Source organism: Moschus berezovskii, chromosome 23 (genome assembly GCF_049115385.1).
Source record: "Moschus berezovskii isolate FMDL1 chromosome 23, NW_MosBer_1.0, whole genome shotgun sequence".
Lineage (NCBI taxonomy): Eukaryota > Metazoa > Chordata > Mammalia > Artiodactyla > Moschidae > Moschus > Moschus berezovskii.
The window spans coordinates 32,012,299-32,029,440 of NC_142482.1; the positions used below are offsets into that span (position 1 = coordinate 32,012,299).

The 17,142-nt window shown below is 42.6% G+C and overlaps 1 protein-coding gene across 1 annotated transcript in view; it reads right to left on the reverse strand.

Moving 5' to 3' along the window:
* Window positions 1-734: 734 nt before the first annotated feature.
* The window catches only part of PLA2G7 (phospholipase A2 group VII), a 37,245-nt gene continuing 20,837 nt past the window's right edge, over window positions 735-17,142 (reverse strand). Inside the window, 11 exon segments of the mRNA XM_088831035.1 lie at window positions 735-889; window positions 892-975; window positions 1,618-1,766; window positions 4,651-4,821; window positions 6,097-6,188; window positions 7,418-7,531; window positions 8,566-8,692; window positions 9,378-9,446; window positions 12,457-12,550; window positions 14,266-14,410; window positions 14,861-14,982. Coding sequence (XP_088687161.1) covers window positions 768-889; window positions 892-975; window positions 1,618-1,766; window positions 4,651-4,821; window positions 6,097-6,188; window positions 7,418-7,531; window positions 8,566-8,692; window positions 9,378-9,446; window positions 12,457-12,550; window positions 14,266-14,410; window positions 14,861-14,956 — 1,263 coding nt within the window. The 5' untranslated portion in view covers window positions 14,957-14,982 and the 3' untranslated portion in view covers window positions 735-767.

Sequence of the window (17,142 nt, forward strand, 5' to 3'; positions counted from 1 at the left end):
GAAAGTTGAATCTTGATCTTTTTTTTCACTTTCCCTGTTTTCATGTTTTTAATTACTTTTTATTGGAGTACAGTGCTGTGTTAATTTCTATTGGACAGCAAAATGGATCAGCCATACACACACCTATATTCTCTCCCTTTTTATCCTTCGCAGCCTATGGGTGAATCAGTAACTTTCTGTTTGATGGCTCGAATCGAGGGCCACTCATATGCACCTTTCTTTAGTAAACAGAGTGTCTCTATGGTAAGGAAAGTAAATGCAGGCAAATTACCAGCTTGCTTGGATCTGCTGCCTTTGTTTTGTCACCAGCATCCATCCCCATGTGGTCATCATACTGAAATTGTGCTCCAGCACTAATTCCATGGTAAAGCAATGGCTTTATTATCCACTTGGTCTTCTCTTTCTTACTGTGACCCAAGATCAAATGGAAGCGCTGCCAAATCCTACATAGCAGACCATGATGCTAAAACTCAATTCTATAGCCTATAACAGAAAAAAAGAGGCAAGAAAATCTGTTTTTATATTTTTAGGGGTGTTAGGTCACGAACACATTTTTAGTGGCATTGTGCCTGTTTTATTATATGTGTCTGTTGAACTAATGTAAAATCAGTTTTTTTTTTACTGTGAAAAAGGATCACTTTAGTAAAACTAAAATTTAGGCTGCTATGATTTTCATATGTAGCCGTCTTTTTCTAAATTTAAAGGGAAAAAAACTTAATACAACCTTCAGTCACTATTGTGGTATAGCGTACATTTTTTAATATGAGCTATTTGAGAAAATATATTAAAATCATACACTTTTCGACAAGTTTGTAAACAAAACTTTTTAAAAGGCTCTTTAAATTTGGTCTCTCTATTCCTCTGGAGTTCTGCAGAGTGGTTTGGTGTTGGTTGTGTCAATGTTGGTCCCTGGAATAAGATGGTCATCTTCACCTTCAATTAAAGAATCCCACTGATCAAAATCTTTCTCAAGTCCTGTAAGAGAGAAATGAACATACTCAACTTTTGAGAGCATTAAACAGCTCAGTGCCTCTAGGGGGCATCCTAACCTCACAAACCACACACACCATGTCAGGATTAAGGAGTTGACAAGCCCTCTGTGAGCATGAGATAGTTGCAACATCTGAATGGGAAGACTGAGGCCCGGTGCTGTCTGAGCATGGAAATCCCCACTCCTGGCTTCACTGAAATCCTGTTAGCTCTAACAGGCAGGCTTGCTGCCTGTGACACACAGTACACAAAACAGTAAATGGTTTTTGAAGTGATTGCAGTGTTACGTTGTAAACCAACTGGGAACCATTAAAATAGGACTTGAGCTAAGTTAAGATAGGGCTTCCCAGGTAGCTCAGTGGTAAAAACAAAAACCAAAAAACCCCACCTGCCAATGCAAGAGACCCAAGTTTGGCCTTCTGGGTCGGGAAGATTCCCTGGAGGAGGACATGGCAACCCACTCCAGTATTCTTGCCTGGAGAATCCCCATGGACAGAGGAGCCTGGTGGGCTACAGTCCACAGGGTTACAAAGAGTCAGACACGACTGAACACATGCACGTGAGTTAAGATAGTTTTGTCCTGAGAATCATCCGGTCTGTGTCAGGGAAGAAGATGCCATATCTTACCTAAATGTTTTTGTAAGAACGCTAAGGAAGCTTTGTTGCTAAGGCTGATGGCTACATTGGAATCGATGTCTCCTTTCAGTGTGAATAGGTGGCCAATTATTTTGCCAGTGGCAAAAGTGAAGTCAACAAAATTCTGATGGACTGAACCCCTGAAAGAGAAAGGAGTTATCTGCAAATCACTTTGTTAGACAATATTATTTTTGTAGTTAAGGTGCAGGAAAGATGCTGGCCAAAAACTAAGGAAACAAAACTTGTAAATCTGATCTCCCTAGATGTACTCAAAGGTCACAAGACTGTTCATTGAGGGGGATGAGAGGTGGTTCTAGTGGTAAAGAACCCACCTGCCAATACTGGAGACAGACGGGGGTTCGGTCCCTGGGTCTGGAAGATCCCCTGAAGGAGGGCATGGCAACCCACTCCAGTATTCTTGCCTGGAGAATCCCATGGACAGAAGAGCCTGGTGGGCTATAGTCCATGACGTTGCAAGAGTTGGACACAACTGAGCAACTTAGTATGCACACACGAGTATGTAAGCATCCTTCCCTCCAGACAAATAAGGCAAAGATTCCTGTCTTGCTTGGCATCTTGGTTTTAGAAGAGATGATTCCTGCTTTGTAGGTCACTTCTGATTTGAGTAGATGGAATGTTTTTTATATTGAGGGTCTTTAAACCCAGAGCCAGAATCCTGCCCCTTTACCATCACACTTAACTGGATTTCAATTTGCTGTTGAGCAAAACACTTTGTATTTCAGCCTTGGATTAAGTAGATTAAAAGACAAGCAAAAATTTGCCTTGTATTATTTAAACTGCAAGGCACCTCATAAATATTGCTAATTGATGAACTTGTGGCTCAGCTGGTAAAGAATCTGCCTGAAATGCGGAAGACCTGGGTTCAATCCCTGGGTTGAGAAGATCCCCCCGGAGAAGGAAAGGATACCCTCTCCAGTATTCCACCCTGGAGAATTCCATGGACTGTATTGTCCATGGGATTGCAAAGAGTCAGACATAACTGAGCAACTTTCACTTTCAAACATCAAATAGAACAGCCACTTTTAATGCACAGTTTTTACTATCTCTGAGCATTTGACATTTGATTTTCTTGCGTTTTTTCCCCCGCTTTATTTCCTTGACATCACATCTTTCCTTCTTTGCCTGAACTGCTCTGTTCTTCACTGGCTTGTCCCCTAAACCCTCAAGATTCTATTTTCAGACCAATTCTTTTCTCACTTTGCAGTCTCAGCTCCTCCATAGATTTCATTGATAATACATTGAATACAAATTCTATACTTTTCCAATTTGTGGCCAGACACATATATCTAAAGGTTAAAACACACCCGTTCCAGGGACTCCCCTGGTGGTCCAGTGGTTAAGACACTCTGCTTCCAATGCAAGGGGTGTGAGTTTGATCCAGGAACTAAGATCCCACATGTGGTGCAGCCAAGAAAATATAAAATACAGAACAGAACAAAAAACACCTTTCCAGCCCAACCCAATGTCATTCTTCCTCTTTACTTTGCTACTTTTAAGCAAAGCCCTATTATTTTAGTTATCTCTACTCAAAATAGAGCCCAGAACTCTGCTCACTGTTTCCCACATCCCAATCCAAACTTCGAGTCAAAAGTAGAGAGAAGGGAAACAGGGTCAGGACCACAAGACAGCTGAAAGCAGAACCCTGAATGCCACCCGCAGTGGCAAGATGGCCTGAAGAGAAAGAGAGCATAGAGGAGAAAAGAAGGGAGCCGTCCACAGGATGTGAGAAGCGCGAGAGAATGGAGTTGTGGTACCCAAGGGAGGAGAAATGGCGGTAGTCCACAGATGGGAGGGATGCAGAGAGAAGGGCTGGTGCTGCCAATAGCAACGGGGCCATCTGTATCCTTAGTGGGGCCAGCTTCAGCTCATCGCCAAGGTCGGGAAGACAGACTGCAGAAGTCAGAGGAAATGGAAGTCAGGACAGGGAAGCAGAGAAGGGAAAAAACAGAGTGGTAGCCTAATAAGGAAGGTTGAGTATTCTCTACTATTTCTGTTTTAGAATTAAACAGACTTGGATATACCAATAAGCTAAATTGACATCCTTACCTTAAATATCTGGGTGCTTTCTCACCATCTATCTAAAGTCTTTTGATTCTTTAAGACCCAACTGTACCACCATTTCTTCTAAGCAGGCTTTTATGAGCACCTTACTTGCTGGCTCAAAGACTGTAAAGAATCTGCCTGCAAAGGGGAGATCCAGGTTTGATTCCTGGGTTGAGAAGATCCTCTGGAGAAGGGAATGGCTATCCACTCCAGTATTCTAGCCTGGAGAATTCCATGGACAGAGGACCCTGGTGATCTACAGTCCTTGGGGTCGCAAGAGTCAGACACTATTGAGCGACTAACACTTTCACTTAGAAAATAGCCCTCCATTCTGTCTCCAGAGTGTTTATTGCCTTTACAGTGTGTGTTTACTTCCTGGTGCCTCTTCTCTGCCCTTCTAAGTAAATCAGGTTTCAGACAGAAGCAGAAGGAGCTCAGTTTTTGTAACATCTCATTACGAGTTCAAAACCCTATGGGAATTCTTTTTTATCCATGATGTAAGTATATTGTCAATCCTCAAGGGGATCCCATTATAGCTTTGGGAATTAATAAATTCATATACTTACCAAACGAGTAAGCACACTGCAGATCTCAGCAGATCATCTTACTTTAAAAAAAAAAAAGTTCTAAGCCGAGCCTAATGATGGAATACTTCCCCCTACCCCAGTCCTAAAAATGTGTAGGCTTGCTCTCATATTCAGATAGTAGCATGCATCCTGATGCAAATTTTAATTATCAGCATATGTACTATATATATGAACATGGCTCAAGAAAAGTGCATTTTAAAAAGAGGAAGTCTAAATGCACTTGGAAACTGAGATTACCTAATAGTTCCCTTATTCCAAGTCTAAAGGACAAACTGAACAATTCTAGATGAGCTACTCAATGATATTCACTGATTGTGTATCCAAGTTTCAGGTTTCCGTTTCAGATGATGTAATGTCACTTACTGATACTTACCTGATGGTAATCATTTTTCGTTTTCTATCAGGTAAGAAGCATTTTTTCATTTTTAGGATATTAGAAGGATTTTGGAAATGTTCTGAGTTGATAAAAAAGAGGGGTTGAGGAATTCTGGAACATACTTCATCACCCACGGGAAGCATCCATGCATCCAGAGCAATGCCACACCTGATGGAAGAAGGCTGGTTACATGCTGCCTGCATACAGGGATTTCTAATATCACAGGAATTCAGAGAAAAACACCTCACCAGTTTGTTATGGGTGATCTCACTGGGCGGAAGAGGTATCACCCTTCAGTGCGGAAAGGGGCTATCATTAGCTTTGCAAGGCAGCAAACTTGTAATTACATCACCATTTTCTTTAGGAGGCATTTGAGAATTACAGCCCTTAGAAACATTTAAAATTTTTTGTCATCCTTCAAGATAAATTTTAAAATAAGTAATTCTATAGAATTGTGGGGTGTCTGAAAAGATAGTCTATGCACTATTGCCCCTGCCTTTCCAGTTCTTCTGAACCCTGTCATGTACTTACTCCCCCTGGGAGAGTTGAAGAAAAGCATTTGAAAATGTAATTCATTTTCTTTTTTAAAGTTAAGTTATCCAATGTTTCTTGGCCTTTTGGAGACTTTATTTTATGTGCTAAATGGATGAAAGAAGAGAATCTTCTTATGTTGAAGTAGCTTTTAAGAAATGTGAGCTAAAGTTTCACGAATGATCCTACCTACTTTCTACATGGTCGATTCTACGTGATCTCATCAGTTTGGGATGAAACGGTTCAAGAAAGAAAATGTTGCTTCAAGTTAGAAGACTGGGGTCCTGACTTCCACTCCAGTAGCTATGTAATTTTAGCCCATGCTCAATCTTAAAGATGGAAAAATAATTAATTTAAAAATGCCCTGCCCATCTAACATAGAATTGGAGTCAACTTCTGAGAGAAAAGGATGTCAAAGCTGAGATCCAAAGAATAAATTTTGGAGGAGGGTGGTATGTTCTCAGTAAAAATTTCATGTGTGAAAACCTGGAGCTGAGATAGTGCAAATGTGAGTTACTGTAAATAAATTAAATGTAAAACAATTTTTTTAAATGCCCTGCTGATTGGGGAATCTAGAAAATAGTATAAGATGACAACATTATTATTACAATCATTATGTCACAGATAATATGTATATATAAAGATAAATTTCCAAATGAAAATGATAAGCCCTTGAACTGATAAATAATAATGAGGAAAAACAGAGATGGGAAGAATTTTCAATAGCCAAAGTAGATGTGTCTGTTTAGGAAAATTCATCTGAAGGATTTTATGGAGGCAAAAGAATGGACTCCTGAACTCCAAAAGATCTCTTCCTCACTAAGAGCTGGATACATTCTATATTATCACATGTGTTATCACTTCCCCCCTTCCAATAACTTAGCCTTCTCTCTCTCAGCCTTATTCTCTTACCTGAATCTCTGGTCTTCACTAAGAGTCTGAATAACTGTGGCTCCACCAAAAGAATGTCCCATAACTGCTATTTTATCCCTATCAATAGAGTCCTAAGTGAAAAAAGCATGATATAAATGCATAAGTATCTCACAGGCTGTTCAGAGGATAGGCAGAGATTTTGTGAATCACAAGATTATTATTTCACAGGCATGGTTAAGTACCTTGATTCTTAAAAAAGAAATACATACACACTCACATGCACCCACACACACCCACACACCCACACATATACACACACCCATACATATGTACGTATATATACATGCCTATATATATGTATATATATATACACAAACACGTCTATACAAAAACATATATATATACACTTATTATAAAACTTATATATATAAGTTGTATCTATATATATACAAAAACTTCTTTGGTTTCAGCACCAAGACAAAAACCTCAAATAAAGAAGTGAACTTCATGGCTTTCTGCATCACCCACACTTGCAACATCAATGTCATTGCTGATCGCTCCCTCTCCCACACTCCACATTCATTAGTTTGTCCATTCTCTGAGTATTTATTGAACACCTGCTCTGCGCCAGGCACCGCGGTTCATTTCCCACGAGTTCCTAGTCTATTGGGGAAGGAGTTACAGATACACGATGCAGACGAGGTAAGGTGGTGCCAAGGAGCATGTGTGATAGATGGCTAGCCCAGTCCAGATGGGCAGTGGGGCCCGGGCAAGCTTCACGGATAAGGAGATGCCTGACTTAGGTTGATGATTAAGCAGATCTGAGTCAGGAGGATGGGGAGTCAGACCAAGGGGACCTCACGTCCAAAGCCACAGAGATAGGAGTGGCTAGTTGAGTGACGAAAACGACTCACAGTCCAGAGGACAGACCACCCTCTCAGTTTGTTCCCTGCCCTGTATTCCACCCCCCACACGCTTCTGAGTCTTCAAGCACACTATCCACTGTGATGTTCTTCCACCCTACCCCAACATTTTGTCCAAAACTTTTGAGCAGTGTTTCAGAATCAAGCTCAAAAAGACGCAGGAGCTGTCTAAGAAATTACAATACTTCCACTGTTTATATTATATTGAACATACGAAATTACCTTTTTTTTTTTTTTTTGTAGATCAAAGGTGGCTGGTGGCAATTGCACACATAGTTCAACCTAACACATTTCTCACTGTTGGAATACTTTCCCAGTACTCTTTTTTTTTTGCAGCCCTTTATCATGTTGTACCTTGTATTACAGCAGTAAAACAGACAATAATAAGAGCAATAAAGAAGTCCAGGCCAAGGGAAAATGAATTGTTTTAAGCTCACCTTCAGCTGTTCCACATCAAACTCTAAATCTAGTACATTCGTCACTGGCCTCCCGTGATCAATGTCCAGAATCAAACTGAGAGCTTGAGAACATTCCTTTGCTCGTTGCCGTAACTAATAGGATGATTAGAAGTAGGACATGACAAAGTAAAAAGTTGTAACACTTAAAGTTTGTGTAGAAGGTGAAACACTGGAAAAAAATGTGGTTGCCTATAGAACACAACCTAGCATAATGACCAGGCACCAGCTTTGCAGGTAGTTATCGCTTAGTCCACATCCTGGCTCTGTTGCTTACCCACTGTGTGACTTCAGAGGATTTGCTTAACCTCTCTGAGCTCCCATTTATTGTATAATAATGTCCACCTCAGTGAAGTGCGAGTGGGATTAAATGCAGTAATACATATAAAAGCACCCACTATAAAGTTTGGCTTGTTGTTTAGTCGCTCAGTCGTGTCCAACTCTTTTGTGACTCCAAGGACTGTAGCCCACCAGGCTCCTCTGTCCATGGGATTTCCCAGGCAAGAATACTGGAGTGGGTTGCCATTTCCTTCTCCAGGTGATCTTCCCAGCCCAGGGATCAAACCCGGGTCTCCTGGACTGCAGATGGATTCTTCACCAGTGAGCCACCTGGGAAGCCATAAAGCTTGGCACAGAAAATAACATGCTTTAATTCACTTGGTCTTCCTCAAAGCCTCATATGAGATATTGTTAATGTTCATTATTTCAGAACAGATAAAACATGGAAACAAAACGAAAAGAATAAGTAACTTGTCCAAGATAAGCCCACTGCACCTGCAGAGTAATGGCATCAGGATTCAAACAAAGCAAGTTGCATTCCAAGGCCTGAACTCTTAATAATATTCTCCAGCACCTCAGTGAAAAGTAGACTTTAGTTCTAACACAAAAGAATTCTGAATATTCACTCATCTCCTAGGGTTTTCATGTTGGTCTTTGTTTTCACTGTGATCCAGATATTTCATTAAGGGAATTTGATCACTCAGGGAATCTTCTGACATATCTGTTGGGAATGGTAAGTAAGGACACCTCGGGGCACAGTCTGCCCTCTGTAAAATAATTAAGTGAACAAATGTCATCGTTTTGCCTACACTTTTTGGTCAGCATGCCACCTCTTCTCTTCCTTAACGTACCTGCTTATTTCGGAAAGGAAACGCCTCCTCTCCTCGCTTCAGGGTTCTGAAATAGAGCCAAGACTTGTTGCCTATTTCTACAGCAGACTGGTCCTTGAAATAGTATGTCGAGGATGCAGAGCCATCTCTACAATACAAACAGAATCAATGACTTATATCACCCGTGTTCCTCACCCCCATCCTTGACTCTTTCTGACATCCCTTCTTCCCCTCTACATTTTTTTAAAATCAAAGAGGCCCCCAAGGGAGTTCTAAGAAAAAGACATTGTTGCCTGTAAAGAAGGCACTCTGTTTTCACAATTCTGGGAGACCCTGGAGTTGAACACTCTCTCTCGAATCAGATCCCAGCACCACCACTTACTAGCTGTGTAGCTTGGGGCAAATTACCCTTCCTCAGGTTCATAGTCTGCCTCCCTTGAAACAATGATAGTAACATCTTAAAGGATTGTTAAGAAGATTAAATGAGATGGGATATGAACATGACACTCAATGAACACAATGATGAACTCAATGATGGTATATGAACACGAACTCTAGAAATGTTAGCTGTTTTTTTATATACATGACAATCTAATTCAGTCTCTTTTTTTTCTCAGTCATGGGTAACCATAGTTGACAATTCTATCAGTATTTTTTTCTTTCTGCTGAGTGGCACAGCTTATAGGATTTTAGTTCCCCAACCAGGGATTGAACACGGGTCCTCGACAGTGAGAATGAGTCCTAACCACTGCATCACCAAGGAATTCCCTCTAACAGTACTTTGTATAAACCTTTAAGAAAGTTAGCGCTCAGCCACATACCAAGTGACGTACCTGTGTTCTACAGCAGCAACTATAAACCCGTGGGATGCCAGATCAATGCCAATAGCAGAATAAATCGTCCTTCAAAACAAAAATGAGAGAAGCATTCAACTACCAGTCACAATTACAAGGGATCCACAAATAAAACCTGGGAATTGGATGGTAATTATACTCTTGTAGGAGTGCCCTGGGGTAAAGCACAGGGCTGTGGTTCTCAAAGGGGGCTGATTTTAGTCCTCTGGGGATATCTGACAGTTGCTGCTGCTGCTGCTAAGTCACTTCAGTCGTGTCCGACTCTGTGTGACCCCATAGACGGAAGCCCACCAGGCTCCCCCATCCCTGGGATTCTCCAGGCAAGAACACTGGAGTGGGTTGCCATTTCCTTCTCCAATGTGTGAAAGTGAAAAGTGAAAGTGAAGTCGCTCAGTCGTGTCCGACTAGTAGCAACCCCATGGACGGCAGCCTACCAGGCTCCTCCATCCATGGGATTTTCTAGGCAAGAGTACTGGAGTGGCTTGCCATTGCCTTCTCCGATGTCTGGAGGTATTTTCGTTATCAGGAGTAGGGGCGTATATTGCTACCATCCAGTGGGTAGAGATACTGCTAAAAGCATTCTCTGATGTACAGGACTACCCCCATACAGGAAATGATCCAGTCCAAAGCATCCGGGGAACCAAGGCTGAGAAACTCTGGTGCAGTGATTATAAATATTGCCTTTGAGAGTTCTGGGTTTAAATCTTGGCTCTGCCTGTTTCCAGTTATATGACTTTAAATAACTACATTACTCCATTTCTGTCCTCATCGGTGAGGACAGATAATAAAGTCTTGGCTTTAGAATAGTTATAGGGTTTTTTGGTGGTTTTTTTTTTCCATTTTTTTGGCCACACCAAGTGGCATGGGGACTTTTGTTCCCTGGGCAGGGATTGAACTCATGTCCCTGTTGGAAGCACAGAGTCTTAACCACTGGACCACCAGGGAAGTCCCAGTTACTAGGTCGTGATAGGAAAATATGTAACATAGGCAGGTTGTACAATGTGATGCTTAAGACAACAGGACCTACGCTCTGACCACTGCAGGTTATTGGATCCTGGGTCCTTCACTTACTAGCTGTCTACCTGGGATAAATCACTTATCTTCTCTCTGCCTTGGTTCTTTACCTGCAGAAAGGTGATGTTATAACATCTGGGACCTGGTGGGATTATTATAAGGATTTAGTAAGTTAACACATGTTCAGTGCTTATAACCATGTCTAAAACAGTGGAAATACCAAACACAAGTCAGCTGTTAGGTAAATGACTAGACAGGGTGAGATGATTGAAGAGTCATATGCTAATAAGCAACTACATTTAGAATCCGTTCCACATCTTGGTTCTGCACAATCTTCTTCTCCTATCATGTATTTTTTTTTTTTTGACGTGAACCATTTTTAAAGTCTTTATTGAATTCATTATAATATTACCTCTGCTTTTGGTTTTGTTCTGTTTGGGTCACAAGGCGTGTGGGATCCTAACTCCCTGACCAGGGATTGAACTTGCACCCCCAGGATTCAAAGTCTTAACCACCGGATCAAAAGGGAACTCCTGCCTATTATGTATTCCATAGTAAATGGCCATAAAGAAAAAGAAGGTAGATGAGTATCAATTTTTCTACTCCTGATGATGGAAGGTCAACTCAGGAAGGAAAAATCATCTAGTACAGGGATCAGCAAAACCTTTTCTGTAAAAAGCCAGAAAGTAATTGCTTCCAGCTCTGTGGGCCTTACGTTATTTGTCTCAAAGACTCAGTTCTGCTGCTGTAGCACAAGACTAGAAAAGACAATGGGGAAAGTAAATGAGTGTGGCTGGTGTTTCAATAAAACTTTATACATAGATGCAGGCAGCAGGCTGAATGTGGTCCTCAGAGTCTAAGATGCCAATCATTGGTCTCATAGGAATCAAATAACTAGTTGGACTACAATTAAACAAGTGAAAATTTCTCATTGCAGATGCTAGCTGATTTTTTTTTTTTTACCAGCTAAAAGCCACTTTTTCTTTTCTAAAATTCTTATAACCCTGAGGCAGAAGACAGGAAGGGAGTTGAGAAAATGTCAAAAGAAAGCAGATGGGGTGGTAGCCATGAAAACATGCTACCTGTCATGATCCAGAGACCACAGTTGACTAAAGAGCCCACCCAGCTCCTGCCCCAGTGGGTCCAAGTAAAAGCAAGGCTTCCTGTAGGTTGGTTCCAGTGGCAGGACATGGCGTGTGTTTACCATAGGCCCTTTCCTATGAGATGCAGAAATCTGATGCGCAAATCTTGGTCAAGCACTCCCTCCATCAGCCTGGCCCAGTTTTTCTTAGAACTGTACCACACTCACACTCTTCACACCCAGCCCTTCTGTTTCCCATTCAACTGTCCAGCCTGCATCACCGGCTGAAATCTCTCCCCGTCTTCTCTGCTCCTTCCCTTCTGTCCTTCATGGGCATTTCCCAACACATGCCTTTCATAGCTAATCTAATCATAGTGTCTATTTCTTGAAGAACCTGAACTAATACAGTGAATGATGTTGAGAGTGTAAATCCTGTTATATAGAAAGACAACCACCCAAATTGCAACTGCCCCTCTTCTCTGTTGTGAGGCTGATTTCCATGGGCTGGAGGCAGGAAAAGACAGGGCTAAGGACTGATTAGTAGATCACAGCTATTTCTGAAACCCACTCCAGTACTCTTGCCTGGAAAATCCCATGGACTGAGGAGCCTGGTAGGTTACAGTCCATGGGGTCACGAAGAGTCCAACACGACTGAGTGGCTTCACTTTCACTTTTCACTTTCACACATTGGAGAAGGAAATGGCAACCCACTCCAGTGTTCTTGCCTGGAGAATCCCAGGGATGGTGGAGCCTGGTGGGCTGCCATCTATGGGGTCACACAGAGTCGGACACGATTGAAGCGACTTAGCAGCAGCAGCAGCTATTTCTGAAGGAACTCCAAGGACAAGGACCAGCCTGACACTCCAAAATCTGCTGTCCCTTTTTTTGTTTTGTTTTTGAGGGGGAATGCATTCAGTCATTGATCCCTGGAGGCTAAAATTGTTCGGCCCCTTGACATTTTACCTGAGTGCTCCAAGACCATGAGAAAAAATAATTAGTGGGTATTTTTCCCCAGTCCTCAGAGGTGCATTCCAGGCTGCAGGAGTTGTCACTGAACCTAAAGAGCAGTGGGAGATGATAATTAGTGTCTTCTTCTGACTTGAATATCACTGGTTAATTTAACTTACATCTCCTGAGTATAAAAACCTGACCCATGGAATTTATTCTTTTATGCATCAATAGTAAATTCATGTAAACAAAAGTCTCCTATTAGATACCACCAAGCATGGGCATGAACCACTTGTTTTCTTCTTAAGACCATAGGATCGTGAATTATCAGTTCTCACTGTCAGCTCTGAACTTGAGGTGAGACATTTCCTACTGAGAGGTGTATTCAGGAAGGCTGCTCCTTATCATCAATCCCAGATCTTGGCAAAACTTCAAAGGGAATATTCTGAAACCAAACAACTAGTAAACCTCAGGAGCATTATACTGAGATTCAGGATCTTCAAATGGGAAACTCCTCCCACTCTAATTTGATCAAGGTCAAGAGAAAGATGGAGAGACCTTAGATTTCACCCTCAGATGTGGCTTTGGATGAAGTTCTGCCACTGAGGAGCTACTAACCTTGTGCAGGTCAAGAGAACTCTCTGAGCCTCAGAGTCATCTTCAGTAAAATGAAGGAAAATATAGCTCTCTCATGGGGGTTTCGTGAGAATCATATTTAAGTGGGAATATATGTAGATAGCATCACTGACTCAACTGACATGAATTTGAGCAAACTCCGGGAAACAGTGGAGGACAGGGAAGCCCGGTGTGCTGCAGTCCATGGGGTCATAAAGAGTCAGACATGACTTAGCGACTGAACAACATGTAAAGCACACCTATCCAGTCACACAGTGAAGGGCTCAGAATGGAGGATATGGTCTTTTCCTTCACCTCTCACTTATTATGGTCATCATTATCATCAATTATTTGTGTTCCACTTTCTCATCAACACAATGGAGGTGTGCCCACGGAAACTGGATGTAATGATTGCTATAGCAGTGACCCATAAACTGTTCAGCATCATAAAGACATGTAATTATGTAATTAAAGACATCATTTCTCATATAAAGAGGGCTATTATGAAAACTCCAAGGAGACGTTTAAAACGAATGCCAAAAGGTGTAGGTAGTTTTGAGGGGGAAATGTGAAGATGTAGTTAACACCAGGTCGAGAGTAGCAGTATCTGGTGAGACAGATAAAGAAGGACAAAAGCCAATATTAATGAAATGTAGACATACTAAGTGAATGAATGCACATCAGATTGTCTTAGTGAGAGAGGCTGGCCCCTTGGGGGTGGTTATGGGAATGAGAGTGGAGTTTCCTCATTTATGATAAATAAGAAATTAGCTTTCACTCCTTGGTTTAGGATATGGAGAGGTATAGTGGCTTCTGCTTTCTTTCTCTCTTTGCCCAACTGTAGAAAACACTTCGGCATGTAGTATAGAAGGGAAAGGTCACACAGCCCAGTTGCTGTTCTCATCGCATTACTGCCCCCACAGAGAATGGAAGAAGGAAAAATCTGACCACCCATAGAAAGATGTTAGAGTCTGTCTGAAAGTCTGATACTTCCACTCCCTCCACTCACCCTGTCATATTCAGAACAGACAAAACAAGAACCCTTGATTCCCTGATAGTTACCTGGTCTTTTAAGAAATACTTTATCATCTTAGGAGATGTTTAGACTGGAGACAATCTACTTTGGTCTTTTACTGCCTGACACTCTTGCTGTTTTCAAGCTTTCCTTATAGTCTAGAGCTTACAAAGCAGGATCAACAGAAATCTTACCAAAGAATAAGCTCATAATTTTGCCCATAAGCCAGTGTGTTCCAAGAAATTTACTAAGACCCAAAAAATATTCTTTGTTTGGGATCCAAAGGGTGTCAGAGTGATGATCATCTTGAGATGGATAATACAAACGCAAGAAGGTGCCCTGTAGAGGAAGGAAATGAGTGTGCTTTTAGTCAAATTGCTTCTCAAACCTATTCCAACAGCTGTTTTGCATATTTAATTAGTGGGGACCCAAATACCTCTGTTGTGCATGAAGAGGTCCAGACAGCTTTTTTTGATAAGTTGCCATGGTGACTGAATATAGTCAAAAGGAATAGAAATATAACAATATGCTTTTTGAATGAAAAGAAAGTATGAGCAGCCTGGTTTCAGACATTAGAGAAGGGAGGAAAACTGAGTTTATAGATAAGTTAATCTGAAGACAGCAGTGACCTGAGGAATGGCTTCACCAGCCAAAGGCTTGCCATGAAATCATACCAATGACAACATGAGTCATTCTCAGGTGAGAGCATGGTCAGTTTTCAAAACCTTCTTATGGACCATAGCCACAGTCAATATTAGAATATAAGGATAAATGGTATTAAAACATTACCTTTTTTGTGTAATCAAACATCAAGTCTGTACAACCGACGGAATAAAATCCATTTCCTCTGGGGATTTTAGTTTGACCGATGTTTGCAGCACCCATCAGAGCTTGTATCTTACTGACCCATGCTGGAAAACAGGTCAATATTATTTCACTTGTCATCCATGACTCCCCAGACTTGATCATGCCAAGAAACTTGGAGGGAATCAAGTGACCACCCATAGTTTCTGGCCTTCATTTCTTCACTAGTTAGTAAAATACACAAATAGTTATTGAAGACCCTCTGTATGTGAAAAACTGGGTGAGGAAAAAGATGGCAGTCGGTATCCCCCTCCTCCTAAGATGCTTAAGATCATCATCACTTCCTAATGTGTAGCTTTGCCCTTACCTGCTACTCCTATCCAGAGCATATTAAAGACCACTTCCTAAATCTGTTTTTCCTAAATGTGAACTTTACCTGATATTTCAGATTTGGGCTCACATCTTCCCACTGGATATCTGCATTTGCCAACCTTCCCACAGGAACAGCAAAGCCCATGGTCCACAGTGAAATTACGTGACTGTCTCCCAGCTCCCCCACTTCACCCTCCAACCACACAGCCTGCAACAACTCCACAACTCCATAGCTTGGGGATCCCAGGTCAGAAACCTCGGAATTATGCTACTCTCCTAACTATTTCTCCCCTGCCATCTACATCCAACCAAGCTCCAATTTCTAACATTTGTGTTTAGCTTAGCATTCTCTCTCCAGTGTGTCTCTGCTCTGCTAGCTCAACTGTCTCACTGACACCATCAGCGTTTTTGACCAGACCGTCACCATCTCTCCTGAACGTCCTGTTCACCTTGGATCCTCACCCCTTCCACTGTATCCTTCACACAGTTTCTGGAAGGATTTCAAGTATGAATCTCACCAGGCAAGTCTTCAAATCCTTCAATGCCTTCCTTCCACCAGCTGTTTTTCCTTGAAAACAGCATGTATTGGAATCTTTCTGGAAGGCAGTTTGTAGGCTATATTTAAATCTACAATGCCTTCCAGTGTGGGGTGGCTTCTTTTCTCTACTGGAGGGTGGGGGCTGAAACTCAAGAGAGATTCATAGGTGTAGAAGTTGAACCCCAAGTTCCCGGGCACTGTGATAAAAACCCTCGGTGATCTGAAGGTCCATTGCTTCCTACTCTTCTTCTCTTTCCCTGTAAGTTACCTCCCTTCTATGTGCTCCAGCACTCCTGAGCAGCACAGTGGGCTGTTCTTGCATCTGCTCCTTAGTAAATGCTGTTCCCTGCATTTGAAATCCCCATGGCAAACTCCTAGAGCCGCGCCGCTGGAGGATGGCCTCGCTCGGACCAGCAGTTACGGGCGAGCGGGTCCCGGGGGCTGAAGCGGAGCCGGGCGCCGCGGGGCCGGCGCCGTCGACTTCCTCTCTAGGGCCCCTGCCGCCCCTGAAGCGGGAGCCGCTGTACAACTGGCAGGCGACCAAGGCGTCGCTGAAGGAGCGTTTCGCCTTCCTCTTCAACTCGGAGCTCCTGAGCGATGTGCGCTTTGTGCCGGGCAAGGGCCCGCCCCGCATCCCGGCCCACCGCTTCGTACTGGCGGCCGGCAGCGCCGTCTTCGACGCCATGTTCAACGGCGGCGTGGCCACCACGTCGGCCGAGATCGAGCTGCCCGACGTGGAGCCCGCCGCCTTCCCGGCGCCGCTGAGGTGAGGGCGGCCGCCGGGCCGTGACTTTGGGCGAGGGACTGCTTACCCCCCGGCCTCAGTTTCCTCCCGCGTCGGTGATGCTCGGGGAGGTCGAAACTGACATTGGTCAGTCAGGACGGCTGCCCACCTATCGTTAGGGTAAATACTAGTGTTTGGGGCCCAGGAGCTTGTGTATTCCTGACTTCCTGGTGAGTAGCAGGCCATGGCTCCTGAAAGCACAAAAATAGGAGCTTCTGCATCCTCAGAGTTTAGGCCCCAGGCTGGCACAGTGTTACTTCTGCCACGTTTTGTTGATTAAAGGGAATCAAACAGGACGAACCCAGATTCATTATGGGACAGTTCTGTGTAAAGGTCATGGATCATAGAAAGCATGATTTATTGGGGCCATCTTTAGAGATTAGTTATCAAATCATGCCTAATGTATAATGCTGTTATAATTATGACATTGCTTTTTAATCATTACCAAATCATGAGCTTTTTATGGGCAGTGTTGTCTGTGTGTGTATTTCTAGGACCTATCTATTATTATTTAGCCCTCAGTAAATGTTTTTGAGTAAAATGAATGAAGCAGTAGTGACACAGTTTCTTGTA